Source organism: Tyto alba, unplaced genomic scaffold, assembly GCF_018691265.1.
Source record: "Tyto alba isolate M040663 unplaced genomic scaffold, T.alba_DEE_v4.0 Super-Scaffold_44, whole genome shotgun sequence".
In the NCBI taxonomy this organism is placed as follows: domain Eukaryota; kingdom Metazoa; phylum Chordata; class Aves; order Strigiformes; family Tytonidae; genus Tyto; species Tyto alba.
This window is the reverse complement of record NW_024881320.1, coordinates 12,344,003-12,363,507: the sequence shown is the minus strand read 5'-3', so window position 1 is coordinate 12,363,507 and position 19,505 is coordinate 12,344,003. Positions and strand designations below refer to the sequence as shown.

At 43.2% G+C, this 19,505-nt stretch overlaps 2 protein-coding genes across 3 annotated transcripts in view; one reads left to right on the top strand and one right to left on the bottom strand.

Moving 5' to 3' along the window:
• Positions 1-230: 230 nt before the first annotated feature.
• CUNH12orf43 (chromosome unknown C12orf43 homolog) overlaps positions 231-19,505 on the bottom strand; it is a 28,464-nt gene continuing 9,189 nt past the window's right edge. Inside the window, exons 7-8 of one of the 2 annotated variants that reach the window (XR_004408384.2) lie at positions 7,925-8,103; positions 231-2,242 (exon numbers count right to left, since the gene is read on the bottom strand). The gene's annotated coding sequence lies outside the window, so the exon portion shown is untranslated. The remainder of the gene's footprint in view (positions 2,243-7,924; positions 8,104-19,505) is intronic. The other variant, XM_033001507.2, reaches the window with a different exon arrangement.
• HNF1A (HNF1 homeobox A) lies at positions 2,265-18,440 on the top strand. Its single transcript, XM_042805755.1, has 9 exons — positions 2,265-4,307; positions 11,232-11,449; positions 12,230-12,506; positions 12,826-13,064; positions 13,881-14,038; positions 15,550-15,751; positions 17,035-17,226; positions 17,499-17,620; positions 17,907-18,440. Exons 1-9 carry the CDS (start codon positions 3,973-3,975, stop codon positions 18,075-18,077), a joined length of 1,914 nt encoding a protein of 637 aa, XP_042661689.1. The 5' UTR covers positions 2,265-3,972; the 3' UTR covers positions 18,078-18,440.

Genomic DNA, 19,505 nt, shown 5'->3' with positions numbered 1-19,505 from the left:
TAATCAAGACAGACTATTATTTACCACTAAAATAGAAATCCATTAGAGGAACCCAAGACATCCTTGCCTGGAAGGATATTGGAAAATGACAGGAACCCAGTTTTAGGAGATAGCTTTCGCACAGTGGTATCAGACTGTCTGCTGCTTCAGAAGAAAACAAGAAAATAATGTAAAAAAAAAAAAAAAGCACAGAAGTTGTATTTAAGCATAAGTAGGACAATGCAAAGTAGTTGAACATGTTTAAATAATCTTTATTAAATTTGCCATTAAAATAAAATAGAAATCAGACTACTTGTGATTACTAATTGATACGTTTCTCCAATCTGCATCCAAACTGATCTGTTAATGCAACATTGTTCCTGAGCCTGCTATTAAGCTGACCTTATAATGTTGTAAGTCATCTTATGTCTTGTCAATGAAGCACTGAATTTGAGGGGTCTCAACTACCATATTAGTTATGCCTAAGGAAAAACAAGCAGTTATGCAGGAAAAAAAATAATACAAAAACAGATACTACAAACATAAGAAAAACAAGCAGGTACCACTTGGTGTCTTCAAACTTCAAAAGGTTCCCCTATCACAGTTACCAAGATCCCATTAGGCAGGGTGACTTGAGAATAAAGTCATGGCCCATTAAATTGTTGCAATTAAGGAAATCAAAGTATACTAAGCATTGGTAGTAGATGAAAATGGGTATAGCAAAACCAAGACCTTTTGTTTTGAGTATTCATTCTCAAGGCAAAAATCCTTGAGTACAATTCAGTTACAGGAGAACGTTGTCTGGATTATGGCACTGCAATTTAGCTCTTGTTCTGCTACTAAAACTATAATCTAGTTGGTTAATCTTTGTAGCTTCCACCCTCAATCTCTGCTATTCTTACTACCTCACAACTGCATATTGTGGTACTTGTAATAACCTGAGGAATATGATATTGCAATTCTTAGTGCTAGGGTATAAAATAGGGGATATGGCTAATTTGCAGCTGGAGACTCTTTCCTGCTTCCCAAATGTTCAGCCTGTCTGCTATCAATTTATAACATTTAAGAAATGTTGAAAAGCTTGCTTGTTTTCCTGCACTGAAGAATCCAAAATACTTAATGGAGTGCTGAACCATTCATTAGCACAGTCTGGCAGGTTACAGTGAATGTAAAGTTGACAGCATAGAAGTTTACTTCTTTTGTTAATCATCCAGAATTCTACAGTTTAAAATGGACAATTCTAATAGACCAAGATAAAAAGTCATTCAGGATAAAGTGAAAGAGAATATTTACCTCCTCCTCAGTATTTGGAAGGTTTCCATAATCAATTAAGGATTTTCCACATGACATCCAGTTGTAGCATTCAGTAAGGTCCTAACTGGGTGCCATAATGAACAGATGTTCATTTCTTGTTTTATAGACTTCAAAGTTCAGTGTTTCCAAGACAGGCTGTTTTAAAAGCCCCTTCTGCTAAAGGTCTTCAAGACAAGCAGAAGCAGCAGCAACAGGACATCTGGGTGCATAAGAAATCCTTGAAACCACACAATATAGACAGATAATTTGTTGCTCTGTTTTCTTCTCTTTACAGTTTCCCTTGACAAATATTGCTGTTCCTTGTCTAAACTTAATGGTCTGTGGCCCATCCCCCCTCAAGCATTCAACAGATATATATACTTACAGAACACAGATGGAACAATCTTTTAAACAAGAAGAGCGGTAGTATTTTCCATCTTAGTTTAGGCAAAAGAAATCACAATACCAAAAGACAAAGTTACACAATATGACAGAATCTTCTCTGTCACATATTTCAGGAGGCCCTTTGTCTTTGCAAAGTCCTTGAATTATAAAGACGTATCATGCAGAAATTGTATCATGGTTGGATACTGTAATTACAATTGACAACTACTGTTATTGGCTGCCATTGTTGGCATGTCTACGAGGGGGGGGTGTGCAGGAAATTAGGAAAACTATAATAAAAAAATAAGACGCATGGAAATTGTATCAAAACATTGATAGAACACCACCAAAAAAGCTCACCATTCTTTAAATACTCTTTACCAAGTGTATGGAAAACAAAAATCTTTAGAAACTAATGATGTCATTTTACATTAATGTTCACATGAAAATTTCTTACATTACGTTTTCACACAGACTCCAATTTGTTACTTCTTTTTAGCCACACAAAGAGAGTCTTCTGTATCCATCTGAGCTTTTTTTAACTCACTGCAGCAAGGGCACCTGGTACTCTGGGTGCAGACGCCATCTGAAACAAAAGCTAACAGTTAACAGCAGTCCTGGTTGAAAGGGTCAGCACAGCAGCCCGACCACAGCTTGCTGTGCTTGGAGGGAGGAGGGGGTCCTATCTGCAAAAGAGCTCTGTCCTTCAGCTGCTGACTTAGCACGTTGCTGCAGGAACCTGGAGAGCATGGCTAATAGTGCCCACAAAAGGAGAACAGGGGCCAAGGTCACTCTGCAGCATTGTCTCGGGACATTACCCAGTTTGGGGACAGTCCTACTAGGCTCCTCTCAGCTTAGGCTTGATAGGAGTGTATAAAGAGAGACAGGAAGCTGCCCCTAGGAAACCTACACTGAGACAACAGTTTTAAATCCTTCTCGTGTTGATCACACAAGGCATCATTTGCATGACATGCTGGCACATCAAATCCACTTGTGCACGTGAAGTTATTCCCTAATCTAGCCATTCAAACTAGATAGATTAATTCATATGTTTTCAGACCAGAAAAGACAATTTAGTCATAAGGACTCCCTGAGAACTGCACTAAGCGGCTCCAGCTGAGCTAGTGAGCATGTTTTGGGAAGTCACCCAACAGGTGGGAGGAAAACCTTAGAGCAGGGCTGGTGTCAAGAAGGGATGGGGGTAGGTGATAAATGGGGACCACAAGCCTGCCCGGAGCACTCCTCAGAAGAAACAGGGCAGTTGATGATAGGGCAGGGACTTTCAACATGAACCAACACCCAGGGCTATTCCTTATCGTATGCTTGAATCACAAACTCAGTGGGGCAAGCCCTGTAATCCCCCGAATTATGTGGGTACACTGATCCTGCTCATTGCTTAAGCAAGAAATATAGCAAGTTATAATGGAGTCGCTAGTATTTGCATATCAAGATACCCAGCAAGCCAAAGCCAGAAGTGAAAACGTCATTTAACGCTTGATGCTCCACCACATAAGTCAGCTGGAGCTCCTGAACATCCTGTGAGTCTTGGGAACATTCATATAAACCTAGTCACACTTCTCTGCTGGGGGTTTGCGCAAAGGCTAGTGGAGCTTCCAGTGTGGCTTTCTCTCAGCCCCAAGCCTTTGGCAGGGGCTGGGACTGGCTGAACCTCACCACTGCCAGATCTCTGAGCGGGCTCTGCAGTCTTCCAACGGCAGCACCTTCTCCTGAACCACGCGCAGTGAAACGCACCTCTTCCTTTCGGGTACTCCATCTCCTTCCTTCTCTAAAACTAATGGGGCCAGAAATAAGACACACTTCTCCATCCTCATTTTCCTAGTTTTCTTTCCATAGCTTACATTTCTCTTCCATGCTGCAGATGTTCTATCCCCTCATTTTACTCTTTCTCTCTTCTGTTTCCCTCCCTCTCCCCCTCCCCCTGCTTTCTCTCCCTCTGCACTTTGTGAACTGCTGCTGCAGTGCTGAAGTCCAAAGTTCAGTAACTTGCTAAGCACACAGATAAATATGAACCTTGGAGAATTTACATTGCTCCAATGTAAACAGATAGCCAAGGGTCCCTTTATCAGCACTGGCTCAGGACAGTCGTGGGGGGTCTGAAGTGGCTCAATTTTGTATTTTGGGTTTTTTGTGTTTTTTTTTTTTTGGGGGGGGGGGTGGGGGGGGTGCGTAAAGGCGGGAGGCTGTGCTGTGCCCACTCTCCTGACAGTCGGGCGTGTTACCTCAGGAACATGGTGTAGGGAAGCTGGAAGCAGGATAACCTGAAATTCAAATCCAAGAGACACCAGCCCGAAGACCATGGTCTCGAAGCTGAGTCACCTTCAAGTGGAGCTGCTGGGAGCGCTGCTGGAGTCAGGGCTAACCAAGGAGACCCTGATCAAGGCGCTGAGCGAAGTGGAACCCTACGTGCTCCAGAGTGAAAGTCAGCGCGCTATCAATGCCCTCCAGACAGAGAAAGGGGAACCCTGTCCTGACATCCCCAACCTCCCCAATGGAATGGGGGAGTCCAGGTTATCGGAAGATGAAACCTCTGATGATGGGGAGGAATTTACTCCTCCAATAATGAAGGAGCTGGAAAACTTGAGCCCCGAGGAGGCTGCTCACCAGAAGGCTGTGGTGGAAAGACTATTACAGTAAGGACAGATTTGCTTTTCCTCTTTGCTGCTTTCTTGCACTCTCCCTCTAAATCTCTCTTCCTTTCCCCTTCTGCTCAGTGTCCCTGGTATTCACAGTTGATCTAGCTGCACAGAGACAGTCTTCATCCATGCCAGGACTAGCAGCCCCAAAACACCCGCAAGTTCTTTATAAATGCTCAAATTTTCCTTTCATCTCACTTAAAATGCACGAAGGGAGCCATGGAGCCTGATTACATATTTGATGTGCTTATATCACCAGGCTTCAGAATAGTCTGAGGCCTGTGTAACTTGCATCTCTCTGAATGTTAGGTTTTAGGATTTAAATTTTGAATAGGATTCACAATTTCAGTCATCAGGAAAGAAAAAAAAAAAATTTAAAAAATCTGGTCACTCTTAATGGGTGCTCTATTTGCTTGAGGATGTACGGTAAAGTTGTAATGTTTCCCTGCTATATTTAAAGAGATCAATATTGTTAATTTCACTGGGGTTTGCTACAGTTTATTGGCCAAAGACAAATCAAAAGAACTTGTTCTTGTCATTCTTGTGAGTGCAAAGTTCTCCTGACTTCAGTGGAGATTTCTCTTGTAGAAAGAGCATGCAGAGGTAAAACATGGGCAGAACACTCTGCTTCTACCATCCACTGCCTGTCACAACTACAAAGTACATACGCAGCAACAGTTACAGGTTTTACTGCCACACAAATTTGCCTTTGAATACAAGCATTTTTGAAATTCAAAGACAGAAAAAGTTCCCTGAACCAAAAAGCCTCATGATAGACTCAGAGAAACATTCACCAGGATTCCCATTTGGGATTCTTGCTGAGACATAATTCCCATGGGTGACCTAAGAGGTTTGTCCAAGCAAGGATCAGGTCCATCCAACCTGTCTATCAACAGAACCAGATTTTTGCCCATCTGTTTTGGGGTTATTTTGAAATGACAAGCTGATAGAAGACAAAAAGATGCAGCAACATCCTGTACTTAAAATCTTCACTAAGACTAAAATCCATCTAGAGAATCCCTCAGGCTTTCTGATCACTCCTTTTCATACGCAAAGTAAATTAACATAAAATGTAACAACAGGAAGCAAACATCAAATCCCACCATAAAAGGCCACAGCTAGAAAAACAGCATGACAAGAATTAGTGTTCACTGTAGATACCGAGAAGAAAGGTCCCTGGCAGATTGGCACTCAATGACTCTGCAGGAGCCAACAGAGGAAAATTCACTGGATCAGCTCTTACCTGGGTAGGGAAAGCATTCCCAATAATTCAGTCTTCTTTCTGGCTCAGTACATTTCCAATCTCTTCCCCACTTCCCGCCCTGTCACATCTTTTAGTTTCCTCTGTTCCCTTTACCTCTTCCATTCTTTTTACATACCTCCCTTCTCACTTTTGTCTCTGCTGCTATTCCTCCCATTTTGTTGTCATCTCAGCTAATTCTCTCTCTCCCTTCCACTCTTTTTCTTCCCCTCATCCTTGTCTCCTTCTCATCTTCCTGAGTCTGCGTACAGGTCTTGGGGTAGATTGAGCCCAGTGGCACCGGGCGGGCCCTGGCTAGTTACTAATTATCCAATGGCTTTATTATTTCTCTTTTGTCTTATAAATTTATAGATGAAAAGACCCTGATAAGCTTTTTGATCATTAACTTCTGATGGTTTATCAGGTATCTCTCCACAAGGGAAGCCATGAAAGTTAAAGAAGAGCACCTGGCTTCATCCCATTTTCTGTAATGAATGGGTGAAGCAGGACTGAAGTGCCATCCGCTGTGATCTAAGAACAGACACATGGATGGAAGGAATTCCTTCCTGCCACCCTTACTTCAGCATGAATTCTGGCTTCTGATCCTCCCTGCCTTTCTAAGAGCATGCTACCAGTCTTTCTTGTGCTTACTACCAGCCTCAGCACAAGAGTCTTACCTCTCTTGCAAACCTGCGATATTAATGCTTTCCGATGAACAGTCTCCCACCTCCCTCCAGACAGTCAGTTGAGCAGCATTCCCACTTTACCAATGGGAACTGAGGTACAGAGAGATTCTATGACCTACCTAAAGCCCTAAGATAGCACAGAGAGACCTGGGCAAGAACAAGGATCTCCTAAGCCTCATGCTGGGTCTTAACTGTCAATCTTTATTCTGAAACATCAGTTCCTTGTATCACAGGATAGAGCAATTAACTTCTACTGTCGAGGACAGTATGAGGGGACCAGAAGCCTCAGTTTCAGCAAAAAATTATGAGTATACTTATGGAGGAATATAATAGATCAAAATTAGTCAAGGTAAAATGAAAATTGTAGGAAGTCTGCATTGCCATGTTTCAAATTTCTGGTTGAAGATAAAACAAGCAACGGTATGTCTGCAAACCTATTCAAAGCATCTGAAGCAGTATCAAGGTTTGATAATATGTAAGCGGTTGTTACCTACTAATAAACGTTTTTTGGTTTTAAGAACAAACCTTTAGATGCCTTAAGGTAATGTCCTTAAAATAGTATTAAAAGTATTGTAAGACAGGGCAGAACAGTCTATAATAGAATCACTCTTAGCAATAGATAAAAGGCAGGCAGGCAAGAATCTCCATGCCCAGGACAGTAAAATGCCAATGCTTGCAAAGCTACTTCAGCATCTACACAAGGATTTCAAATCCAGAAACCAGATGGAGGCACTTGCAGAAGCCTCTTTGGGCATTATTAACAATTCCTAGTCTAATACTGTAGATCACATTTTAACAGAGAGATTGACTTGTGGGCAGCTATTAGTGATACAAGAAAGCCTTTGTGGTAATTGCAGCCATTGCTTTTAAAGTAGAACCAGGAAAGTGTCCATTGCTAGGCTTTCCAGGAACTGGAAAGGAAAAAAACGACAGCACCAAGAGACCGACTATGTCCTCACAGGACCAGTGAAGTTGAAACCAGAGTTTGGAAAGCACTAGTCCATGCTAAGTAAAACAGGATGTAGAAAAGATACACCCACATGACTGGGTGCACCTGTGGGCATTGATTAGATTTTGACCCTACAGAAAAAAATGCTAAAGGCATTTCAGACAAAGGTTTCTCTATTGAGAAATTAACATCATTTCATTTTGTCCCTTAATTTGTCTCACTGGCCTTCCATAAATTTACAGTTTGAATAACAACATTCTTTCCAGATCACTCCACACAGAAAACAAATTGCTTCTATGATAAAAAATAAATAACTCAGTAGGGAAATGGAGCTGTGTGGAGTAATTCCCAGATAGTCCCAGAGTAGAAAGCAAGAGAGAGGCTATCTTGGGGGATGGGACAGATCACACTACCACAGGTATAGCAAGTGGAGAGAGGTATAGCAATAATTCACCTGTAGGGCAAGGGGTGACATTCCATTAGGAAAGACAGAAATTGAGATAAGCAACAGATATCCCCTGGAGGCAGGGATAAAAGCATGTTTTCCAAGAGGAGAAAAAAAAATAAAGATATAATGATAAAGGTTCAGTTTTTCCCCATGTTAGTAGTGTCTTAGAATGGCTCTAACTGGGAAATCTGGAGATGAAGCTGCCACACCCCTTTCATTTCCACATATAAACCAAGATGAGGCAAACCAGGCCAAGTTCAATAGAAAGGAACCCTGCCGGGATGGTCTTACCTTCCCTGCTCTCTGCCTAGCCCGGCTCCAGGCTGTGCACTGACATCAGTGAGGGTTGTCTAGCAGGCTCCAGAGGAAAGGGCCAGAGGATGGTCCAGCTCTGAACCTCTCTTTAAAGCAAGGTCTGGTCCAAAGCAGCAATTCAGAACCCACCTCAGGGAAATGAAGGCTTCTCTCGCCTGAGAACAAGAAAGAAGGAAAGACAGAGAAAATGAGGAAGAGGAGGGGAAGGAAAAGAACAAGGGGAAAAGAGAAAAGTCAGGAAGACTGAAGGAGGGAGAAGGTCCCCTGAATGTTACATCTCCAGCTCTCTGGAATGGGTTTTCTTTAATGCTAACAACTTGATATTTACTTTCCATTTAAATTTGAGATGTTGCTATAAATTATCAACCAGCCTCTTGTTCCCTTTGAGTTTATAACTAACTACCTGGGTTACTTATTGTTCAGGTAACAAAAGGGAGGTGAAAACGCCCTTAAAAAGTGACCTCAGAACTAAGAAAATGGGACGCTGGCATGGAGAGAGGACCAGGCCCCTGTGGTTGAGATGAGCCCGGAAGAGGGGCTATGCTCAGACAGCGATAAGCAACTGACAGCAGGAGAGCAAGACTTAAGAAGGAAGTAAAAACTGTGTGAGAAGAATGTGGAGACAGAGATTAGACCTTAAAGAACAAGAGAGAAATAGGGAGACAGCTTCCATCTGGGGAGAAAAGGAAGCTAAAAAGCAGAAAATAGGCCTGGAGGTAGAGGAGGAGAGCTTGAGCAAGGCGGACCCATTTCTGCAGTTCTGACTCACTGAAGCAACTGAGATGTCAGTGTAACTACAAACAGGAGAACTAGGTTTAGGGTAAGATCCTACCCTCTGACAGTCAGTGACAGTCTTACCACCACTGAAAGAGCAAAGGTTTCAATTTATGATGTCTTAGTCAATGGTGAAGGCTCTGCAGGTAGAACTATGTATTTGAGCAATGGTTCATGCCAGGGTTCAGCTGACCAACTGCCATCACTTGTTCTGTGATATAGCCTTGGGCCTAAAGGAATTGCTGCACTATCATTACAGCAATGTGCTTTGACAATGTACATAGTAGCTAGGATTTCATGCAACTGTCCTGTGAAATCATACTGTACTAAGATTCCCCTGCACTGTTTTGCCTCACAAAGCTCCCTGTTTTGTCACAAAATATGACAGAAAAACCATAGGGCTTTAACCACTGTGAGAAAAGACTCCTATAGATACTTTCTGCTTTATTCCTACCACAAAGAAGTGAGAATCTTGAGAGAATCTTGACAGGGGAGACATAAGTGACTGATGATTGGGGTGCAGGATGGAAATTCCATCAGTGGTAACACAGTCCTTCCTCTTCCCATCTGAGCCAGAACTCAAATCTAAGAGATCAGAGGTTCCAAGTCAGAGCCTTTTCTCCTTTGTATAGGGACTTGTATGCTGGCTAGACTATCACACATACAGAGGGAGGAGATTGGTCCTTGGTTTGAACAGCATAAAAAGAAGAAAGAAAAGCACACTAAGGGACGAAAAGCTTTCATATGTTCAGCCCAATTTGAGGCTTTTGAAAAACAAAGATGATTAAGGAAATAAGTTAGAAAACAGAAGCCTCTATAGCAAGCATCCCATCATAAGAGAAAAAAATGTTCCTATTTTAAGAAAGCAGGTTATTCAGAAAGCTGTAACTGACACCGTTTCTGTCACACTTTAACTGCAGCAAAGCTTGCTCCTTGGACTATCCAGCCACTGGGAGAGAGGCAGCAGGGGAACAGAGATAAGGGTGTTTGTACTGAGAGAACAGGTGTGGACTTTGTCCTCCTTATCACTTTGCAGCCTCTGGTAACCTCCTGAATCAACAAAGCAATGAACAGTACAGTTGTTGCCTGTTGCTCAGATGTGTGTGTTCTTGTGACAGTTTCTGCACAATCCTAGGTACCTTTTTCCCCCGCCATTGCTCCTTTGATGACAATGTGGGATGTGACACCAGTTTATTTCTACAGCATGCAAACCGTTTCCACCAGACATTCCACATAGAAAGCACATAAGGATGCTCTGTTAAAAATTAACCAGAAGCTTTTCTGTAGAGAGGCTCCTGCGCTGTTTGAATCTAGACTGCCTGGTTTCACATCTTTATTTTTACCGTCATTTTCAGCTCTGGTGAAATCAATATGCACAACAAAGTCACAGTCATGTTTTCTCTATTTTCTTTAGGAACCTTCAAGGATATTCTACTTGGAGATCCTAAAAAAAGACATTCACATTCATTATGAAATCCCAAATCAGATTAGCTTCTCAAGTTTTGTGAGTAGGTCTCAAATAGGTCTATTCCCTCAGCTGTTACCCTAAAGTAACAGTGATAGGAGGACTGGTGGTTTGCCTGTTGTTCTTCATTGCATTTAGAAGCTTTGAGTGGATCTAGATGTGAATCAGTGTGTTTGAATAACACGTAGCAGATGTGCAAGAACATAATCCTGGATGGTTTGGTGTATACATATGCCTACATAGCTGTCATGTCACAGTATAATGACAGCCTATTTTCATTTCCTGAATCATTGCAAGGCAACTCAGCCTGGACCAGAATCAGGGCATGAGCTAGGTTCAGCCTAGTGTCACAGTGAATTTGTCCTGGAAATTTAAGCACACCTACCTGAAGCACCTATGCCTTAAAGAAAGGGGGACAGAGAAAAAGAGTTAAATCTGGAAAGGGAAGAGAGAGGTCTACTCTGAAAAAGAAATCTGCAGTCATAAAACATCCAACTGAATACTGAAATGCAATATCACTTCCCTTCTCATACCATTTCTCACTAGCAGCAAAAATGTTTTATATTCACATTACTTTCCAGCAGAAAGGTCCATTCCTTGCTTATGTCACTGGTCAGCACTTTGTCATATACAGATGACAACTGCCTAGACAGAACAGCCCAAAATCTTGGATACAAATGAGCACAGGCAGCAAAGACTATGGCCATGCTTTGGGAAATTCCCTTGATAACCAAATCCCCCCATCCAAGGGGAGATCAAAGTGCCTGCAGAGAACAGTTTCAAGGAATCTAGTGCTGTATCTTTTCCACTTTATTTCTAACACTGTGCAGTTTTTACCCTGAATGCAGATTCAAACTGAACAAGGTACCACACTGAGGAACAGCTTTCAGTTCAGTCAGTTAACACACTGTTCTCACCAAAAGCGATGGTGATGACTGACGTGCAAAGTGCACTTCAGGAGGTACTAGTGCACTTCCTTGGAATCTGGGTCTGAAGAGTGCAGGTGTTCGACCTCTCCTGAAAACTGTTTTCTGCTTCTTTCAGAGAAGATCCTTGGCGAGTAGCAAAGATGGTAAAATCCTACCTCCAGCAGCACAATATCCCTCAGCGTGAGGTGGTTGACACTACTGGTCTGAACCAATCTCACCTCTCACAACACCTCAACAAGGGCACTCCCATGAAGACCCAAAAAAGGGCAGCCCTCTACACCTGGTATGTCCGTAAGCAGCGAGAAGTAGCCCAGCGTAAGTATGGCAACAACTGTTCTCCCATCTCAATTTTATAACAGCCTCTGCTCTCCATTGCTAATCCTTACTGCCTTTTAGCAGGAAGCTTAGAGAAGTCTAGGTCAGTATTCAATGCTGAGGTGATCCAAACAGTACCTGGAAAAACACTCCCTTGTGAAGCAGCCTGCAGCCACCCACCCCACCCTCCGTTTGACTAAAGAGAAGCAAACTAATACTCCCCATTTGCAATTACAATTCTACACCCATCCTCAGACTGAAGTAGTGTAGTGGACAGATGACTGAGACAGAATTTCTGCCCGAGAATGACACTTTCACAGTTTCAGCTAAAGCAACAGTTCCTCTAGCTGCAAAAAGCAGCAGGCTGCTGCACTCACTGCAAAAAAACACTGTGGGCTATTGCCTCATGTGAAAAAACACTGTGGGTTAACTGCCTCAAACCCTCTAAACCCCTTCGTTACAGTCACCCATGGGAACCCATCCCTGCAGCATTCACTTCTGCATTCATGAGCCTGTCTGAAATCTGTCTTAATTTTGTATTGGTGGGTTACAAGTAAAATGAGACATTTGGCCTTTGGATGATTTTGGAAAGCAGGACTCCAGTCATAGTTACTCTAAATTCATCTGCATTTGCTTTCACTACTCCAAGGTGGGAGCAGAGACGCAATGCATGCAAGAGAAAGGCCAAATAAATACAGTCCTGCTAGGAACATCTTAACAGTTCTAGCAGATTATGAAATTTTATTTCCACCCCATTTAGATTCAACCTTCCATCTTGTATGAAATATTCTCCAAGAGTAAGCTGCAGTGGGCATGTTAGGCACCCAAATAGACAACTACTGGAAATGCTTCCAGAAAGCAAACTCCCTTTCCCCCTTGTGCCTGCAGAATTCACACATGCGGGCCAGGGTATCCTGACAGAGGAGCCCATGGGAGATGACCTGCCCACCAAGAAGGGAAGAAGAAATCGCTTTAAGTGGGGTCCTGCCTCACAACAGATCCTGTTCCAAGCCTATGAGAGACAGAAAAACCCAAGTAAAGAAGAGAGAGAGGCACTGGTGGAAGAGTGCAACAGGTAAAAATGGGTGTCTGGCTTTGAGGAAGATGGGCACGGCAGGACTTCTGTCTTCTTAGTGTTTGCTAGTGCCTATGAGAGGCAAACTAACGGTACAGCAGTGGATGTCACTGCTGACACCAGCCATGTTTGAATGAAATGCCACAGCTGAGCATTCACTGCCCACAAAGGATCAGTAACGCCTCCTATGTCTTGTTATACCTGTCTGGATCCTTCCACACAGTGTGCCAGACCACAGGCACTTTGGGGCTGAGCATGTACTCAGTCTCCCTGATTAAGCCTGGCTCAGCAAGGCTCTTCTTGTGCTTTCCCCCAACAGAGCAGAGTGTATTCAGAGAGGTGTTTCCCCATCTCAGGCCCAGGGCTTGGGCTCAAACCTGGTGACAGAGGTCAGAGTTTACAACTGGTTTGCCAACCGCAGGAAGGAGGAGGCTTTCCGGCACAAGCTGGCCATGGACACTTTCAGCGGACCACAGCCCACCTCCGCTCCCCCTCTAACTCCTCACAACTCTTCCTCCCTCCAGCCACCATCTGCTCTCTCACCCAGCAAAGTTCACGGTAAGAAACAACCAGAGAGATATCTGAAAGAGGCATGGGTGAACCTACCCAAACTCAGTCACTGAACCTATCTCCCAAGTCCACCCCTTTAAGAGGTGAATCTACAGATAGAAAAAGCAGACTTGCTACAAGGGAAGAGCACTTTTGACAAAGAGACCGTATCTCTGAGTGAGGAGAGTGGCTGGAACAGCAACAGTGACAAAGTTCACTAACAAAACTTTTGGCCAAATCTCCTCACTTACTCTTTTGACATCCTGTACTCCCTCACAGCTGGCAGGCAGTAATTCCCTTTCAAGCAGTCATCCACTGGCTGCCATCACAAGTCAGTTCTGTAACCTTTCACTCAAGTGTGTACCTCCTACTCTTTCCAAAACATGTCAGCACTATCAGACTCCGTGACTGAGTTTTCAGGCATCAAAAAAGGTAATTCTCCATCCCAAAAAAGCAGATCTTTTTCAGCTTCATAGGCCAGAGATGGTAATTGCTCTCACCCTGGGAAGAGATGGCCTTGCTGAGACTCTCTTCTCTCTAAACCCACACACAAAAGGGTGGTTTCTAGTGAACCCTGCTTGCTCCCTGCAGCACGTACAGCCATATTTTAAAGTCAGTATTTGAGGAAGCAGTTGTACCAAGTTACAGGGGAAAGCCAGGGCAGGGTGACAAGAATGCCTGTTCTCCTGGTTCCCCTACCACCTACCTTGTCTCTGCCTCAAATATCTAAAAGCAAGTGCCTACAAAGGAAACTGAATTTAGTACTTGCCAAAGTTACTCAGTTTCTCATTTTTGACAACCAGTTTCCCTCGTGTTGTGATGCAGGAGTGAGGTACAACCAGCAGCCAGCCAGCGAGGCAGAGTCCTCCACCAGCAACCACCATGGCAACAACTCTATGGTCACCACCCAAACCATCCTGCATCAGGTTTCTCCCCCTGGACTGGAACCAAGCCAGAACCTACTGAGCACAGACACTAAGCTGGTAAGTGATGTATACGCAAGTTCTGGTGACTGGAGGACATCAGGTCCTCTGCCTGTGGTCACAGTATGGACTATTCAGTAGTTTTTCCTAGAATACTCTTAAAACCACCTTCTTATAGAGATATATTACATAGCCACTTTGCATTGACCAGGTAACCTAAGCAGTCCTGATATACATGTGCCCTCTAGACTGCTGGTGAGGGCAGGTATTATAGCATGAAAGCAAGAAATGTACTGGTTATCTAGATTGTAGCAATCTGCTTTCTCAAAGCAAACTTCCTTTTGAGATTTGACTACATCTTTTCCCACATAATTAGCAACAAAGCACTAGAACTACATGACTGATCATTTTCAGTTTGCACATATTCCCTTGCTTACAGGGAATCAGTCAGCAGAAGTTTGCATTAGTGCATACTGTCCTGAGGCAAAGTTAAATTCACTATAAAAGAGTATGATTTAAATCTCCTCAGTCACTCACTCTGCTAGCTTTCTGGTCTCTTCCTGAAGGAAAAAAATCTTCCATGAAGTGCTGAGAATCTACAGCTGTCTTCTAAAATGGATATCAAGGTGATTTGTCCCACTGTTTATCCTGTTAGTGCTTATTCTTACTAAATATTCCTTACAGCATTTGTCTGAGGAAAAAAAAAATAAGTATAACACAAAGCATTGAACTTTCTCCATCAGCCAAATGACTAAAATGCTTTTTTGATGTTCCACAGTATTTCAACTACAGATCTCTATAAGGCCTTGCAAACTCAGAATCCCATTAGAGCATAGACACAGGTTATGTGGTTCATTTTAGAGGCTGAGAAAACAGTCAAGTTATTAAATTTCTTAGTGACTCAATGACAGACTGAATCAGCAAGACACACAAGCACATAAGAGTTCTGTTCTAGCAGGTAGTTTTCCTCACTAACAGCAGGGAACTGCCAGGTAATGTAGCCTGAAGAACATACTATATGAAAAAAAAAAAAGTCTAAGGAAGTTTTTCAGCAACACCTTTAAAATCTGAATCCAAAAACTCACTGGCCACTAAAAGACACTTGCTGGGAGAAAGGGAAATTACAGGCATTTCTCGGAGGAAGAGGTGAACAAGAAAAGAGGAACTCTTGGATTCTGTGCCAAACTTTGCAGCTAAAATTACTATGTAAACCTACCTGAGCCTCTTAATTTCTTTGAGCATCATCTTCTATCCCCAGTTGTAAAACAGAAGATAAACTTTCCCTATAGAGAATGCAGTGGGACTAATCTCATTCTTGTTTGTAAAACCCTTACAATTTTTTTTTAATGCGAAAACTAAAGCAGCAAGGATTTACTTAGTATTTCAACAGCTGGCCTTTGCTAGCTAATTGATGAACACAGGGAAACCGGAGACAAGCAAATGTGAAGTCTTTCTAGTTACGGAGGGGTCAGAGCAGGCAGGAAGAGGGAGAAGGACATTTATCTCAGCTTTGGGACTCGCCACACTCAGCCTGCTGCAGGTGGCATTTTCACAGTCCTCCTTTCACACAGGTTTCTACTCCTGGAGGAACTCTCCCTCCTGTCAGCACCCTGACTGCCCTGCACAGCCTAGAGCAAAATCCACATGCGCTGAGCCAGCAAACTCAGAACCTTATCATGGCATCGCTGCCGGGTGTTATGGCAATTGGAGCTGGTGAGACCTCATCCCTAGCACCAGCATTCACCAACACAGGTGCCTCCACCCTGGTGATAGGTGAGTAGTGTTCTGTAATGGCTCTGCTTATCAGGATTCAGATAAAGAGCTACCTGTAATTGTTAGAATTACCTGTCTCCTTTTCCAAGACAAAAGCACTAAGTTGGCAGTGATAGGAACCTGGGGAAATTGTCACAAACACTAAGGATCTTCAGCAGCACTACTTGCAAGTACCAATGGAATTAAGGGACAGGCTCTCCTCATCCATGTTAGAATTGTTACACACAAATCCATGTCTTAAGATCAAGGGACTTTTGCAATCTCTTCCTGTACCAATGTTTTGTTTTGCTGCTCTGCATCTTTCCAAATATATGAAATACTTCTTTAAAAACATGAAAATTGAAGCATATTCATAGTGCTTGAAAGACAAAACATCCTGTTCTGTTTCCTGCAAACAGCAGCATATGCCTTTGGAATCCACAGCAGTGATTACAAATTTTTTTTTTTATATTTTTCACTTTGACAGCTTTTCTGGACTTGTAGAGATTTTGTTTTCCTTCCAAGACTAGTCTACTGCCAAAGTGCATCTCATTAGATAAAAGAAAATAAAATATATGCACTTACTTCCCAGGAAGAAAGAGGCCTTATTTTGTTCCATGGGGCAGCTGTGAACTAATTTCCATTTCCTCATTTATACCAAGATTATGATACAGATTCTAATTCTGTGCAAACAACAACAAAAAAAAAAATTGGCGATTTCCACGGTGTGGAATCTGTACTGATTTACAGGAACAGGTTCTGGACAGTTGTGGGAAATGGGTAGTAATGTGTGAAACTTTCTACTCTTTCCCACTGGTCCAAATGACATAATTTGGCAGCCCAAGCAAACTGAGCTTAAACTCCATTCCATGTGGCTGGACAGCTACAGCGTAATTCTCTTTGTTGCCACCGACAGCTTCATAAAAAAAGTACAAAATGGACACTGAGATGATGCTCTGAGTTTACTTCTGGGCAAGGCCTCCCCAGTAGAACTCTGTATCAGGTTATCACTAAACTGGAAAGTGATCTATACTGATACAGGAGGATATACATAAGAACACTGGAAATGAGAGGTGGTTTTATGGTACCTGTCTGCGTTGTACATTTTGCACATTCCCACTTTGTTTTCACAGACATTAAATCTATTCGTAATCACAGATGACAAATGGAACACCTGAAAAACAGGATCTAAAATAACCCTGCAATGACAAGCTTGCTGTGATGATTATTTCAGACGCCTCTGTTGCAGTGTTGCACTTCTCCCGTAGTGTGTGACACTACTGTCATCAATCCTTGTTTTTCAGGCCTGGCCTCAACACAGCCCCAAAGTGTACCTGTAATAAACAGCATGGGGAGCAGCCTCACTACCCTGCAGCCTGTCCAGTTCTCCCAGCAACTGCATCCATCCTACCAGCAGCCCCTCATGCAGCAAGTCCAGAGCCACATCAACCAGAGCCCCTTCATGGCTACCATGGCCCAGATACAGAACCCTCACGGTAAGAATGTGAAATCATTTGCTCAAGCAAACAAAAAAAATAAAGACTTGGTTCTGGAGCATTTGCTGGGTCCTTGGGCTTGCAGCACTCTATTTTCCTCTTCTATTATTGTCACTCTACTTATGAAATTATTTCTCTATTGCATTCATCTCTCTGTCCCTCCACTCCCACCATTTCAGAGACAGGCCCCATGCATGAGGAGAACAACTCAGCCAAACTAGTCTCATGCAGAGCTCCAGCATCCACATGATCTTGTTTTCTTTCATGCACAGCTCTCTACGGCCCCAAGTCTGAAGTGGCCCAATACACACATACAGGCCTCTTACCACAAACCATGGTGATAACAGATACAGCCAATCTCAGCGCTCTGACTAACCTGACACCAACTAAACAGGTAACAGCCTTTAGCACTTGCCTTTGTTCCCCCACCTAAGAACTGCACCAATCTGCAGGGAGTTCCTTGCTTGTCAGTTTTTGGGTGTGTGGTCTATGCCATACCAGCAGGATGATCTTTCTTATCTCCTCACCTTGCTGGTACTAGCTGCAATATTGGAGGCATTAGAGCAAGCTCTTCACTGCATCATCCAAGAGGATTTAATCTCCTTGGAAACAGCACCTGCTCACTCTTCTCTGTTAGAAGGGATGTAGAAACCAGGCACTGGTCACTTTCTTTCCTCTAGGCATTCACACCTGACTCAGAGACTCACACAGAGTCTGGGATGCATACGCCAGTGTCACAGGCGCCAACAATACATTTACAGAACCAAGACACAACCATCCAGCACCTTCAGCCAGGCCCTCGCCTCACCTCAAGCCCTGCTGGTAAGAGCAGCAGCCACTATTATCTTTAAGTATGTATTGCCTAGTTACTCTTGCCAGCACTGTAACATCTAGTTAGAAAATGGTAATGGGAGCTCACAATTCTCTAAGAGGGCTCTATCAGTGCCTTGGGGAGTTTGAAAAGCTGGTACAAGATACAGAGCACAGTCTGTATAAGGACAGACTGTGGAAATGGGACCCTTATTCAGAATCTAGAGAGTAAAATAACCCTAAAAATATTGACAAAATCAGTGTTCAGTCCTCTGGGCAGTTTTCACGGCTGAAAAGCCCAAGACTCCCTCATGAAGAGACTCCAGCTGGATCTTCCCAGTTCTAAGAGAAGAACTGGGACATTAACAATCAACTAAAATCCTCAAAACTGAACTCTCTGAAGGTTGCTGCCCTCAATGTTTTCAGATTAGCTGTGGTCTTAAGGTAGCTATATAATGGCACAAAAACAGAAAAAGGACTTATGCCCCTATGTCAGCAGAGTTCAGTCATGCTGGAAATGTGTGTGCACATGTAAAGGGACCACAGTGAGAGTTTGTACTTAACTTCTGCCTGTGCCTTTGACAGTGTCCTCCAGCAGCCTGGTGCTGTACCAAAGCTCTGACTCTGCCAACAGCCACAGTCAGCTGCTGCCATCCACTCACAATGTCATTGAGACCTTCATCTCCACGCAGATGGCATCTTCCAGTCAGTAATAAAGACAACTAGCTCAAGGGTGACTGCCATGACCAGCCTGTCAGGTGCAACTCCAGTTGTGTTTGCCATCCCTGTCACCACTGCCTTCCACAAGAAGGAAAAGCCGCTGTGCTCAGCCAGCCTCCAGCCCCTACTGCCTCATACAAACCCCTTATCCAGCTGCCTCCATGAGAGATGTCTCAGGCTCCAGACAGAAGCCATGAAAATATGATGCTGGCACTGCTAAAATCTACTGTCTGTCCCACCCCCTCCCAGCAAAAAACAAGCAAACCTAAACCCCATGAGCCAGCCTAGAATGACCAGGCACCCTTTTGTGGCTGCCCAAGACTTTAATTCTCCACAGCCTTCATCAAGCTGGGCCTGTACAAACCTGCCACCACCAGATGAAGCCATGCAGGAAAGAACAAAGCTGAGCTGCCAAAGAAGGGACACCATCTTTAAAACACTCACCTCCTTTGCTGTAAAGAAGAACCAAGGGAAACTATGAGAAATAATAGTATCTTGGAGACAAGAGTGAGAGAACCTGGTTTCTGACTTCACAATGAAAATCACCAAGAAACAGATTCAGAAATGGCTTGGCACAAACCTGTCAGCATGAGATCACTGACTACAAGCTACAAATCCTTTAATTAACTACAAAAATATGAAACATCCTCAGTTAGAAATGACCTGCTCTAAAATCATGCTATCCTAGTGGAAATGGCTTGGTTATTTTTGATATAGCTCTGCTTTGTTTTAAATGCAGAAATTAAAGT